The sequence below is a fragment of the Nymphaea colorata genome, chromosome 8 (genome assembly GCF_008831285.2).
Source record: "Nymphaea colorata isolate Beijing-Zhang1983 chromosome 8, ASM883128v2, whole genome shotgun sequence".
Lineage (NCBI taxonomy): Eukaryota > Viridiplantae > Streptophyta > Magnoliopsida > Nymphaeales > Nymphaeaceae > Nymphaea > Nymphaea colorata.
The window spans coordinates 23098040-23110802 of NC_045145.1; the positions used below are offsets into that span (position 1 = coordinate 23098040).

The window sequence follows — 12763 nt, forward strand, 5'->3', positions numbered from 1 at the left end:
AGAGAATATCAGAATCAATCCTGACCTTCTATTTCTCTGGAAGTCTCGTAGGACTGAAATATCACACATCCACGCTGAGTCTGTGCACTTATTTTTGCACCTAGAATTGACCCTCAGGTAAGTTGGATGATGTGTAACATAAGCAGGATACTTACGTTACTACCTAGGTTCATATGCCACATCATTCAAAAGGTTCTTTTCCATGTGCTTCTAGGTTTGAATTAGACCAGGAAAAAAAAGGAAATATTTTTCTTAGGTAAAGGAACAGAGGTCAACAAAATTTGTAAATGCCTTGAAGACTGGTACACACCTGCCCTTTGAACTATGTTTCTTTTTTTTGATAATTTTGATTTAGTTACATCATTTTCTGAAGGGCGTTTTATTTCCACGAGTGCCAGTAGTTGAAAAACCTTTCTTTCTCTAGCAACGAGCATGGGGACATGGATTCAAGTTCTCAAAGCATCACTTTGAAAAAAAAGATAAAAAATAAGGCAGAGGGTTTGGACCATTGTTGTACGTATCGTACGATACGGGGCCGTATCGTACGATACGTATCGTATCGTTTGCAAAATACGATACGATACACCCTCTGTATCGCAAATGGGGGTGTATCGTACTTGTATCGTACGATACGTGCGATACGGGCCCCCGTATCGTACGATACGGTGCGATACGGCCCGTATCGTACGATACGGGCTGATTTCTAAAAAGGAGACTTGAACCCCATTTTTTCGAGTTTTTTTTTATAAAAACCCACCCCTTCCTCATTTCTAATCTATAGATTGTACCGTTTTAGAGGGAAATCATTGATTTCCATTGTGAAATCATCAATTTCCATTGTGAAATCATCGATTGTCACCATGAAATCATCTATTAAACCATGGATTTGTGCATGGGTGGCTGATTCCCATTGAGAGGAAATGGTTTTTCTTTTAAACCATGAAGATAAAGATGAAAAAGAATGATATTGTTATGAATTTTGATGTCTATGAAGTATGAATGATGAACCGTGAACGTGTAAGTTTATAGCATTTAGCAAAATAATAAGTCTATCATTATATCTAAAAGACTAAACCATGTTTTCTATGAAGAATTTATTATTTTTAATTTTTTTCTGATTTTTTATGAATTTTTTGATTTTTTTTTAAAATTTTTTCTGATTTATTATTATTATTTTTTTAAAATTTACGATACGGTTACGATACGTTACGATACGGCGTATCTTAAAGCCCGACCGATACGCCTTACGATATGCTTTTTACAACATTGGTTTGGACAGAGAGTACTATATATCTAACACATGGACATTTTTGGCCTTTCAGTTTTATTTGGATGTCAATTAAGTCATGGCTATGTTGATGAGAATCAGTCCCCTGCTTAGGTTCAGATTGTATCATAAGAAGTAACTCACGATAGCTATAGAAATGATTGCAGAATGATTTTGATTCTTGTCTAGAAGTTATGTCAATTTGTAATATACTGATTAATGCAGGCTGGTTAGTGGGATGCATAGGTTCGAATTAGACTTGGGTCATCCTTCTTTTCGATGTTCATCTTAGAGATCTGGTTGTGTAGGAGGGCCTATTGATTCCAAACGTGGCTTCCATGATTTATCTTAAGGAACCTGGTTCATTTGCTGTCAATGGGTTAGGTAAAATCCTTTTTCTATAGCTTAGAGGGTCAAGGCATGTGTAGGTAAATGCGTACTTGGATAGTGGATAGTGATAGGCAATTGCATGTCAGAAATTCTGATGGATGAGTTCCATCTGTTAGTCCTTCGTGCTTGCCTTCTGAATCCATTCTCAGTCCAGGTTGAACTTGCTCGAGTTGATTGAAATTTGAAACCAACAACCATCATATGCTTATATTTAAAATACTTACTCTGATGAAGATATGATGAACAATAGGATTTGAATCATTGACCTTTTTTCTATGTGGAGGAACTAAAAGTTTGTTTAGATAGACACTTTTTAAATCCTTAGTTAACCTTGTTGGGTCTGGTTGTCTAACCAATAATCTTGAACATAGATTTAAGCTTAGTTCAACCAATCGGTGCTGATTGCCACATGTGCTGGGAGTACAGCATGTATTCGTCCTTCGTTATAACTATTGTTTGTGATGCCATTTGTGTAGCTTGAAATTTTATCCTTCTGATGAAGGATGATGGAAGGTGTGCAATGCAACTGGGTACTGCTTAAGCTTTCCTGCAGAGAACAAAGTGTAATTTTTTCCTGGAAAAGATTTGGTAAATTATGATTTTGATTCCATTTTTCAGATAGGATAAATATAAATTAATATTTCCAATTGCACTATTGTTGGGAGTTGGTGGTTGTTGGAAGTACTCGGTTTAGGTGTTGCATTTGTACTGGGAAAAATTTGAAATGGTTAGTAAGACAACATGTTTGAGGCAGAATCCTTGAGCATTTTCTTCTATGTTTGCCCCCCCAAAGCAGAATTAGCAAATGCTGTATCTCTTCTTAAAAAGATGGACCTTGCATATGTGTGTGTGTGTGTGAGAGAGAGAGAGAGAGAGAGAGAGGTCTGAAATAAATTTTGAAAAAAAATAGAAGGTTATGGTTGTTTCTATCTGGCCTAGGTGGTGGACATTCAAAAGGTCTAGGCAGTGCCTAGGTGGGCTTTGACAGTAAATGAAAGAAAGGGAAGAAGGAGGAAAAAGAAAGAAGAAGAAAAAGGATATGTAAAGGAAAAAATAGCAGACATCTTTTTCCACTTGGGTACCTAGATGGCATAGCCTAGTTGAAAGGACGGCCTGCTAGGTCCTAGGTGCCTACCTGGGTACACATTTGTCTAGCAAGCTATTGGGCAGATCTAGTTACTGAATGTTGTATGTGCTTGGAAAATGTTCTCACAACAGTATGGTTCATATTAGTAGTTTTAATAATTCCTGATATAACATAAGTTTTCATTTTCATTATGGTAATATTTCAAAGTGCTTCACCACAAGAATATTGTTGAATTGCTGTACATGTTCTTTGTAGTCAACACCAGCCTAGGGCCTGGGCACCACCTAGGCAGGTCAGCTGGCAGCAGCCTAGACACTTAACCAACCCAAAATGTATATATTGGATTTAAGACTGAAAACATTTTTGTTTGGTTCCATTTTCTGATGTTTAGTTTTGTGGGTGATGTGGGCACATCAAAAAATATATGCCTATTGCTTTTGTCTTTGATACTATATCTGCTGTGCCCATTATTGGAAACATTGGATAACTTAATAAAAGAACTTGTTGGATTTAACTATTGCTCTTGTGTTGATATCTCCCTTAGTTGCCTATGGCAGTTAAGTCGTGCCATTTGGGAAATGTTTCAATTAATGGTGTTTGGCTCCTAGACTATATTTATCAGGTTTTCTCTGATTTTCCCAAATTTGTGGTTTACATCATACAGACACTTTCAGCAATTATCTAAATATGGGAAGCAAAGGTCGTATGCCACCACCACTTCATATGCGTCGGCCACTACCAGGCCCTGGCATAGTACACACTGACTCATTTGGTTCCCAAGGGGTTCGACCTCCCACAGGTCCTTTTCCTTTTGACATGCTCCCCCCTCCTGAGGTCATGGAGCAGAAACTTGCAGTTCAACATGTGGAGATGCAAAGGCTTGCAACTGAGAACCAGAGGCTTGCTGCAACCCATTCAGTTTTAAGGCAAGAGCTGGCTGCAGCACAACAGGAATTGCAGCGACTTCAGGCTCACATTGGTGTCATCAAAGCAGACAAGGAGCAGCAGATGAGAGTCCTAATGGAAAAGATATCCAAAATGGAAATGGATTTGCAGTCAACTGATTCTGTGAAGTCGGAGTTGCTGCAAGCAAGGGCTGAGGCACAAAATTTGGTTACAGCAAGACAGGAACTAATTTCTAAAGTGCATCAGCTCACACAAGATATGCAACGGAGCCATGCAGAAACTCAGCAAATTCCTGCTCTGTTAGCAGAACTTGATGGTCTCAGAAAGGAATATCAGCATTGCAGGTACTTGGTTCTGCCTTCTGATCTAGTTTTAATCTATCTGGGTTGAGATGTCAATAGGATGGTATGATTTGACCTCAATTTATTAAATCCTGAGAGTTGTCTATTTGTGCCCTGTATGGACTTATATCATGTATGTAATTGGTTGGGTCAGTTCTATAGTCACGTTAACAATTCACCGCCATGTCAAGAATTACTTTCGATATCAAGCTGAACTATCTCTCTCTCTAGGGTTGCATACGACTATGAGAAAAAAGTGTACAATGAGCAATTTGAATCACTGCAAGTCTTGGAGAAAAATTACGTTTCGATGGTAAGGGAGGTGGAGAAGCTTAAAGCAGAGCTAGCAAATTCTTCTAACCATGAGAGAAGTGGTGCGTGATCTTTCATTTCGGGATTAAGGCATTTATCTGTTCTAGGCTTGTGGCTTGATGGATCTCTTGGTCGATATGCATGTAATAAGCAGGTGGAGCATATGGAAGTGTTGCTGGGTATAAAGAAAGTGACGTCTCTTCTCTCCATTCTGCTGGACAGAATGCTTATGGTGATGGCTATGGTGCCGCTCAGCAGGTGCATGATATTTCTAGTACTTTGTTATGCTTAAGTTGTCAAACTAAAGACAGAATCAAATTTTCATAAATTTTGTTTCCACAAGAGTATACTGATGGAATTTGGTTATTACTAGTAAAAACTACAAAGGATTAGTCTGAATCCACAGGGTCTATAATCCCTAGCTTTTAAATGAAATGAGGAAAAAAAGGAAATCGCTATTCCGGTATATTATAGTTGTGTTCTTTGCTAAGATTGTCATTGCACCTTCCTTAAATTTGAACATGTAAATGTTCTACGCCAGACAAAAGACCAATTACTTTTTCTGTTTGTTTTGTAGGCACGTGGATTGACGCAACCTGTTGTTCCCTCTCCTGGTTCTGCTCCTGGTTCTGCTCCTGCTCGTTCTAGTTATGAATCGGCTGTACCATATGGTGGGGGTCCTCCTATCCCTTCGGCTCCTACTCATGGTGGGTATGATGTTCCAGCAGGTTCTGTTCCAGGAGGTCCTCCCTTGCCTGCTTCAGCTCCTGCTCGTGGTGTATATGATGTTTCAAGAGGTGTCGGATCTCAAGTACCTGGGAATGTCTCTTCATATGGTGTATCACAACCACCGCTTACTCTAGCTGGAGGATACGAGGTCCCCAGGGGCAGTAATGCTGCTCGCAGATGATCAGCTTTCCTTGTTTACTCGCGTTCGAGTTTTTTCCCTCCTTTTATTGGGGTTTATATGCCATTCGTCCTAGTGTGTTGTACACATTAGAGCCCTGCTGTTCCCTTTTAATGACTTGAAATTGCAGCAATTACAGATTATATTCAAAAGCAGAAACATATTGAATGTGATGGCCGGGACTCATTACTGTTGATGTTAATGCCGAATAGTTGCAGTTGTAAAATGCCTAAGTATCGACAATGGGTCTTTTTTAGGTGATCATTTATTAGTTTCTCTTGTAAAATATGCTGGAGGTTTGGCTCATGGTGTGAAACTATGTTGGGAGGTTAGATTCCCCATATGAAGCATTATGAAATCCCCTTTGGGTCAAATATGGTTCGGTCCTCCTGTAGGATCATGGAGTCCTGGTTATAATCCTTCGTGCATGAACAGACCTAGTTACCATCTATATCCAAGGATTACACCTACTAGACGCAGAGGCTTTGGTGTGGTGAAAGAGGGATCGGCCGAACAACTTGAATCCCCATGGTCACCATTCTTTTCAGAGGGCAGCCCAAATTTGAAGGAACAACAGAATAAACATGTTCAAATATTTTTTTACGGTTGGCCATTTGAATAAAGGTAGGTATCATAGGTGGTTAAACAAAAACTTGTGAAGATTGTCTTATCATTTCCTTAAATCATATCGTTGAATCATTTTCCATAAAAATGAGCAGCAAAATCTGCTTTCGCAAACAATCTTCTTATTTACTGCCTATTGGAAAAGGAAAAGAAACGATGATATTGCTATAAATTTTGGAAGTTGAGGATATTTTTACAACAAAAGCAGAACTGTCAGGTCCGGAAAAAGCGATGAAAGCAAATCCTGGATGCTTGCGAAGCCCGATCACTTAATTTCAACTGCAACTTTAGGGATGGCCAATAATGAAGTTTGCACCTTATCATCATCATATGAAAGATCAACCATTTTTCCTTGCAAATATTTCTCATAAGAAGTGAGGTCAAAATGTCCATGCCCACACATTGCCATGAGTAAAACTTTCGATTCTCCGGTTTCCCTACAATTCAGGGCTTCTCTTATCACAGCAGCAATGGCATGAGTAGGTTCAGGAGCTGGTATCAGACCTTCTGTCCGTGCAAATTTTATGGCAGCTGCAAAATCACCATAGGTTTGACAATGAGATCAATAACCAAAAGAGTACTAAGGATGTGTTTTCTAAGAGAGAGATTCAGTATTCTATTCAATTTTAGCTCATTCCTGTTATTGAATATCTTCTGTGATTAAATAACACCAGGACATCCATAAACGAGAATATGAAGCTAATCACGGTCCAAGAAAGGCTCCACCATCAAAATGGAGTAAGGCAGCCGGGAGGAAGTCATGTGTCTGCAATTGAGATCAACATTCATTGATTGACTGTTTTCTGTTTGTCCTGGGAATCATTGGCCTACAGACTAGAATAACCATTGAAGTCTGGCCACTTACTAATCCATAGCATAATATGAATGTAATTTCCACTCAGAAACGGAACAAAAAACATTGAACAGTTCAAATAAACAAGGCAACATTTACCTTCAAAACACTCTGTTTGAGGAATTGCCACTGCTTCCATAAAACCCAACTCATAGACATGTGAAATAAGTGGTGCCATACCATGGTATCTTAGGCCGCCTGCACACAGAAGCAGCTATTTATCCATGAAATTTATCTAGTAAGTAAAGAAAAGTAAATTTTCTATCTTACCTGCATGAATAGGGTCTGGAATGAAATTGTGGCCAAGGGTATGCATCTTCATTAAGGGAGTTAATCCAGCAGTGTCTCCATAGTCATATGCATATATCCCTTTCGTGAGTGAAGGGCATGCCGTGGGTTCAACAGCTTTTATTACAGGATCCATTCTACCATTAAGTTTCTCTCTAATGAATGGAAATATGAGGCCTGCAAAGTTGGATCCTCCACCTGTACAACCAATTATAATATCGGGTATCTCTCCCAAAGCACCCATCTGTTCTAAACATTCCTCACCAATAATGGTTTGATGAAGAAGCACGTGATTAAGAACACTTCCTAAGCAATATTTTGTATCTGGATTTGATGCTGCAATCTCTACAGCTTCAGAAATTGCTATTCCTAGACTTCCTGGGCTTGTTGGGTTTGTCTTGAGGATTTCCCGCCCTGAATGTGTCAAATTAGAAGGAGATGGGTGTACTTTGGCTCCCCATGTCTGCATCATCAATCTGCGGTATGGTTTCTGATCATAGGAAGCACGTACTTGCCATACCTGAAAAAATAAACAATTCCTCATTATTGTGCCATCTACGAAATTAGAAAACTCTCAGCTTTTATGCCTTCATTTCTCATACTTCACAGTTCAGACCAAACAAACTGCTAGCAAAAGCCAGCGAGCTACCCCATTGGCCGGCACCAGTTTCTGTCACAACATTTTTTACACCTTGTTGTGCATTATACCAAGCTTGTGGGACAGCTGTGTTGGGCTTGTGCGAACCAGCCGGGCTCACACCTTCATATTTGTAATATATCCTTGCAGGAGTTCCAAGTAGCTTTTCAAGTCTCTTGGCTCTGATTCCAACAGAAGAAGTTTAATAATCAGGAAGTGCTCACATAAAGTCACAGCTCTTCTGTGCACAAAAGACAATGGATCAACTAACCTAAGAAGGGGTGTTGGCCTCCAAAGCCGGTAGACATCAATCACTTCGTCAGGAATATCAATGAATTTTTCCTCAGTGACCTCTTGCATGATCAACTCATCAGGAAAAAGAGGGGACAAGTCTTCAAATTTGACTGGCTTATGCGTCTTCGGATGCAAAGCTGGTGGAGGCTTTTTTGGAAGATCTGCAACAAGATTGTACCATTGCGTGGGAATTTGAACTGCCTGCAGCTTTGTGCTGGAGCTCAATATTGCCCTAACTTGAGAAACTTTGCCACCAGCCTTCTGGATTAGCAGCTTATGTTTTGAAGCAGGACTGGGAAACAACTGTTCACCATCTGACGGAAGGGATAAACACAGGCACTTTTCAACAGAAAGAAAATAATGGTTGAAGACCTAAGAGACAAAACATATTTTGAATATCCAAAGAAAAATTCATGGTGCAACTCTTGCGCAGTTCTGAGATGAAAGATTGACTAGCTCTATAATAAACAGTTTGGTTAACACACATCAGCTCCATTAGCCATAAAATCCAATTCGAAAATAATCTTAGAAGACAATAAGTCACTCATTTTGAGTGATTTTCAGATGCAGATGTACCAATATGCTTTGACTGATGTATGTGCATTGTGCAGTAACATAAGGAGACATGTAGAGATAGCAGAGGTATAAATGGCCAAAACGCAGATGTATCAATATGCTTTGAGTGATGTATGTGCAGTAACATATGGATACACGTAGAGATAGCAAAGGTATAAACGGCCAAAATGAAGCACTAAAACATCTAACCAACGATCTCAAATCTGGTCCGCTCTTAGTTGTTGGTTATTGATTCCAAAATACATGTTCATTCAATGACTAGAAATTATCTAACCTAACTTTATCTACAAACCTTTGGAGGGGATAAAATGAGATTGGATTGTATCTGCAAGAGGACACTTTAGAAGGGCAGGAACAACCATTGCGCCTATCAGGAAAAGTTATAAGCATTCTTACAAGTTACAACAGTAGGAAAGGTGATGATGCATGGATTCATTTGGTTAAAGTATGAAAAAGTGCTGCTACTTATATCTGTGACTATGAATTTCACTGCTATGAAAAAATTTTAATTGTGGCACTTCAGTGCATTTTTCCATCCCTTTGGAAGCAGAAAATATTGATGTACAGGAAAGTTATCATGCCACCTTCCACTTATCTAGCTCTTGATTCAAAGAAATCCTGTCACACGAAAATCACAGGCGAGACTGAGAGGTTGTCCTCCCATAGACTTCAATGTCAAAATGTACACATTTTCAATCAACGGTCACCATCATCACTTACTTTTCTAGGCTTCCGTATAGAGATCTGGATATGTGTGCAATTGAAAGAAAAACAAGAAATATTGGTCAGATGGAATGGATCCCCATATGCTTGTTGAATTAATATAAAAAATTTAATTAACAAGAAAAGGTTAATCATCAAAATCTTCATCTGGATGAATCTTGTTATATGCTTACATGAGCAGGTGAGCAGTGACTCAAGCGCCTTCTTGATAATATATGGCCTATGCAGAAGTGTATTGAGAAAATATGTAACAATGAGAGCTTGTAACTGAGATGACCTTAAAAACATAGATAATCTTGGTACGTTCTTGCTCATCAACGAATCTTACTGATTACTGACAACTGGCAACAGCCCCAGAAGTTGGGTGGTGCACTGATAAAATGTTGATTTCTAGTAAGGGATGGATTTGAATTATATTTATGTTTCATGTGTACCACATGGTTCTAGGGTCACTATGGGATTCACATGCATAACAGTGACCATCTGAGCTAGCTTTCTGAGCAAATATCATGTAAACCCCATTTAAATAAGAAGAAAAACGAACAAGTGACAGAACGATAGCTTTACTTCTGCCAAAACATGGATAGAATCATGCAAGGATTGTATTTAACATTAATAAGATCTAAGAAAGCAAGAAAAACAGAAAAACACAAAGTTATCTGCTTCAGGCCAGCAAGCAGTGGATACAAGGACATATTAGCTGCTAAGGCAGAAGATAGTCCCATCCACATGATTGCATCAGTCAACAAGAAAAGGATAGTGTAACCAACGTTTTAAAACTATCTGAGTCAACCCAGTGACTCGGGTGACTCAGCTCCACTCGCCCCGCTAACAAGCCAACCCAGTAGGTTGACTCGTTTACTTCATGCTTCAGTATTTTATTGCTGTTTATAGTTGATACATGTTAAATATAAGTTCTGTTTGTTACTCTATTAAAGATACAAGTACTCTGACTGTTTCTGTACGTGCTTGTTATTTTTCGTGTTTAAGACACAATAAAAATGTGGGTACGTATTACATTTTTATCAAGTACTCTGACTGCTTCAGTACATGCTTGTTACTTTTTTATGTATTGAAAAATGTAATCCGTATTCAACATTGTTGAAGAATAAATCCCCTGGAATGAGCTTCAGTATATGACAATTAAGGAGCTCCAGAACCTTGTTGACCAATCCAATTAGTTCTGCAACACCCACATCCATTTTCAGCATGCAGCCTAGTCTGATTCACACCCAGAAGACGACGGATTTTGTGTTTGTCACTTTTTATGTTTAAAAGACAAGTTATATATACGAGTTGACCCGCTGAAAAGAACTTCATGGCCAATTCTGCCAATGTACTGCAAAATTGCAAATCATCCAAAAAGTTTAACCATTCTACCCAGAAATCTGAGGTTCGTAGGCACATAACAAATGTGCTTTGAGACAGAGAGAGGTAGAGAGAGTTGTACATGGGTTCTTGTGCATTCCGTCTAAATTCTCTTCCAAACACAAACTTACACCATAGATCACCCAACACGGGCTCTTTCGAATTCAGTCTAAATATCCATTCCATCCAAGAAAAGAAAAAGAAAGAAATATCCCTACAACCCATCTGCTTACTGCCCAAGTGCTTTTGACTTTCACAAACTGTAACAAGGGAAAGGAAAAAAGAAATGCACAGCAAGCAAAGCATTTTAAAGTTACAAGACAACTTTCATACTTGATATCCTGAACAGCCCAGTAAATCTACGACTTGCCCACTGAAATTCTCACGGGTTATTGTCAAAATCAAAACAACAAACACAGTACCACGTTAAATACCAAGAACATCAGTTTCAAAGATCCAGTCCGAAAAGAGAGAGAGAGAGAGAGAGAGAGAGAGAGAGAGGGTTGGATAGTTAAAGGAGATTGGAAAATGATGCTTTGCTTACAGAAGAAGCGATGAAGGCTGCATTCATGTTGAGACCAGGGGGTTGAAGAAGGAAGAAGCGGAGCTGCCATGTAAAAACTGTAAAGATGAATTTGTTCACAGTTAACAAGTCGAGGTCCGAGGATGAACCCAAGAATTGGAAAGAAAAACAGGCAAAGGGAGAAGAAGGATGCATCTGAATGATTGATGCAACTACGGGGTATTTTAGTTATTTACTCATTCAGCACTGACTTAAATGCGCGGGTGCCAGTCGCAGATCCCGTCTCGATCACAGCCACGTACACATCTCGTGAGTCTTTTGGAAAATTAGTACATGCCAGACAACTGAGGCAGAAGTACAAACCCGACAGTCTAAATTCTTATTCAAATATATTTTAAATAAAATACAAATATTTTAAAATGTTTAGAAATTAATAATTTAATAAAAAACAAGTCTTTTGAAGCTGTTCTTATAATAATACTGTTTTTTCTACTAATAATATTTTGATATATAATAGCCTATCATTCTTTGCATTATTATAAAAACATTAGTTGACTAAAAAAGAAAAGTAACTTAATATGTGTGTCTCAGCAAAACATAATCAAGATCATATCTATCTATGTGGTTGGATTGTCCAAAAGTATGGCTAAATTCTTGGAGAACGTAGACTAGATTACTAATGGCCTTAAATGCTTTGTGAGCTGTAGTAATCCTAGATCTTATACAAGTGAACAGCGAACAATTTGCTAGAGAAGAAATGAGAATAATTTTAAATGAATGCGGTGGGAAGGGCGAACGTTCCATGCATGGATTCGTGGAACACAAAGCACATTGAATCTCGAATTTCAACCATTTCTCATTATATTTTCCACTTTTTTTTTTTTATGATTGAACAGAAGTTCATGGCCAATTCTGCGTAAGCGCCACCTCGTTTATATTTTCAGAAAATTACAATGCATTTCGCAAAAGGATCTTAGATCTGAGACTAGTTTTTAATGTAAGAATTATTATTTTAGCAAATGTCCGATCTCACAATCACAGATTTCGAATCATTTGTCGAGAGAGAGAGAGCACCAAACAAGTTCTTCTAAATCTCAGATTTTGAGATCGTTGGATCTTAAATCAGTCCCGGACCTCAGATTTAGGCTATCAAACACAACTTACGAACTTAAGAGGCATGTTTACTAATTATGGATACATCTAAAAACCACAGATCCATGAATTTGAAATCCGACCCTCCCACCTTCAAGCTCAGATCCACAGCTTTTTACATGCAGCGAGAGTAGATGTGACATCTCCTGTTTGCTTAACTCATGTAACCTGGATTTTTTATCACTTTTCGATCTCAAACACCGCAAGGTTGCCATTAGAAACTTCGGGGCATGACAAGAACATTACATAGGGTGTCTTGCATGATGTCCCAGGGACATCATGTCCAGTCAAACAAACACGCTTTTAATTGCGGGTTGGTGCTATAAACCCCTCAAGATTCCTTCCGAGTCTATCTGGACTTTGGTAGGTGGGTAGGAACCCTCCTACCGTCTCTAGATCAAGAATGGTAGGCGAGCTTTTCATTATTTTGCTTCGTCCACCGGACCAGCACCTACCAGCGCCCCCCCCCCCCCCCCCCGTGAATTTGTATCAGATTGTGTAGACCGATACACATT

At 38.8% G+C, this 12763-nt stretch overlaps 2 protein-coding genes across 2 annotated transcripts in view; one reads left to right on the forward strand and one right to left on the reverse strand.

The window, feature by feature from the left end:
* LOC116258617 (protein FLX-like 2) overlaps positions 1–5496 on the forward strand; it is a 7050-nt gene extending 1554 nt beyond the window's left edge. The window contains exons 3-6 of the mRNA XM_031635852.2: positions 3409–3994; positions 4223–4365; positions 4458–4561; positions 4881–5496. Of these exons, the coding sequence (XP_031491712.1) occupies positions 3432–3994; positions 4223–4365; positions 4458–4561; positions 4881–5213 (1143 nt within the window). The 5' untranslated portion in view covers positions 3409–3431 and the 3' untranslated portion in view covers positions 5214–5496. The remainder of the gene's footprint in view (positions 1–3408; positions 3995–4222; positions 4366–4457; positions 4562–4880) is intronic.
* Positions 5497–5911: 415 nt separating this feature from the next.
* LOC116258455 (uncharacterized) lies at positions 5912–11303 on the reverse strand. Its single transcript, XM_031635619.2, has 6 exons — positions 11118–11303; positions 7884–8220; positions 7578–7794; positions 6958–7495; positions 6787–6885; positions 5912–6365 (listed from the first exon to the last, which is right to left on the reverse strand). The coding sequence occupies exons 1-6, from the start codon at positions 11185–11187 to the stop codon at positions 6100–6102; spliced, it is 1527 nt and encodes a 508-aa protein (XP_031491479.1). The 5' UTR covers positions 11188–11303; the 3' UTR covers positions 5912–6099.
* Positions 11304–12763: the final 1460 nt, after the last annotated feature.

What these genes read in the sequence shown, in the direction of transcription:
- LOC116258455 (XM_031635619.2), bottom strand. Translation starts at nt 11,187, where the DNA reads ATGGCAGCTCCGCTTCTTCCTTCTTCAACCCCCTGGTCTCAACATGAA. An exon ending in CAGCCTTCATCGCTTCTTCT is followed by an intron (nt 8,221 to 11,117) that starts GTAAGCAAAGCA and finishes CCCTTCCGTCAG; the next exon opens with ATGGTGAACAGTTGTTTCCC. An exon ending in TGTTTGGTCTGAACTGTGAA is followed by an intron (nt 7,496 to 7,577) that starts GTATGAGAAATG and finishes TTATTTTTTCAG; the next exon opens with GTATGGCAAGTACGTGCTTC.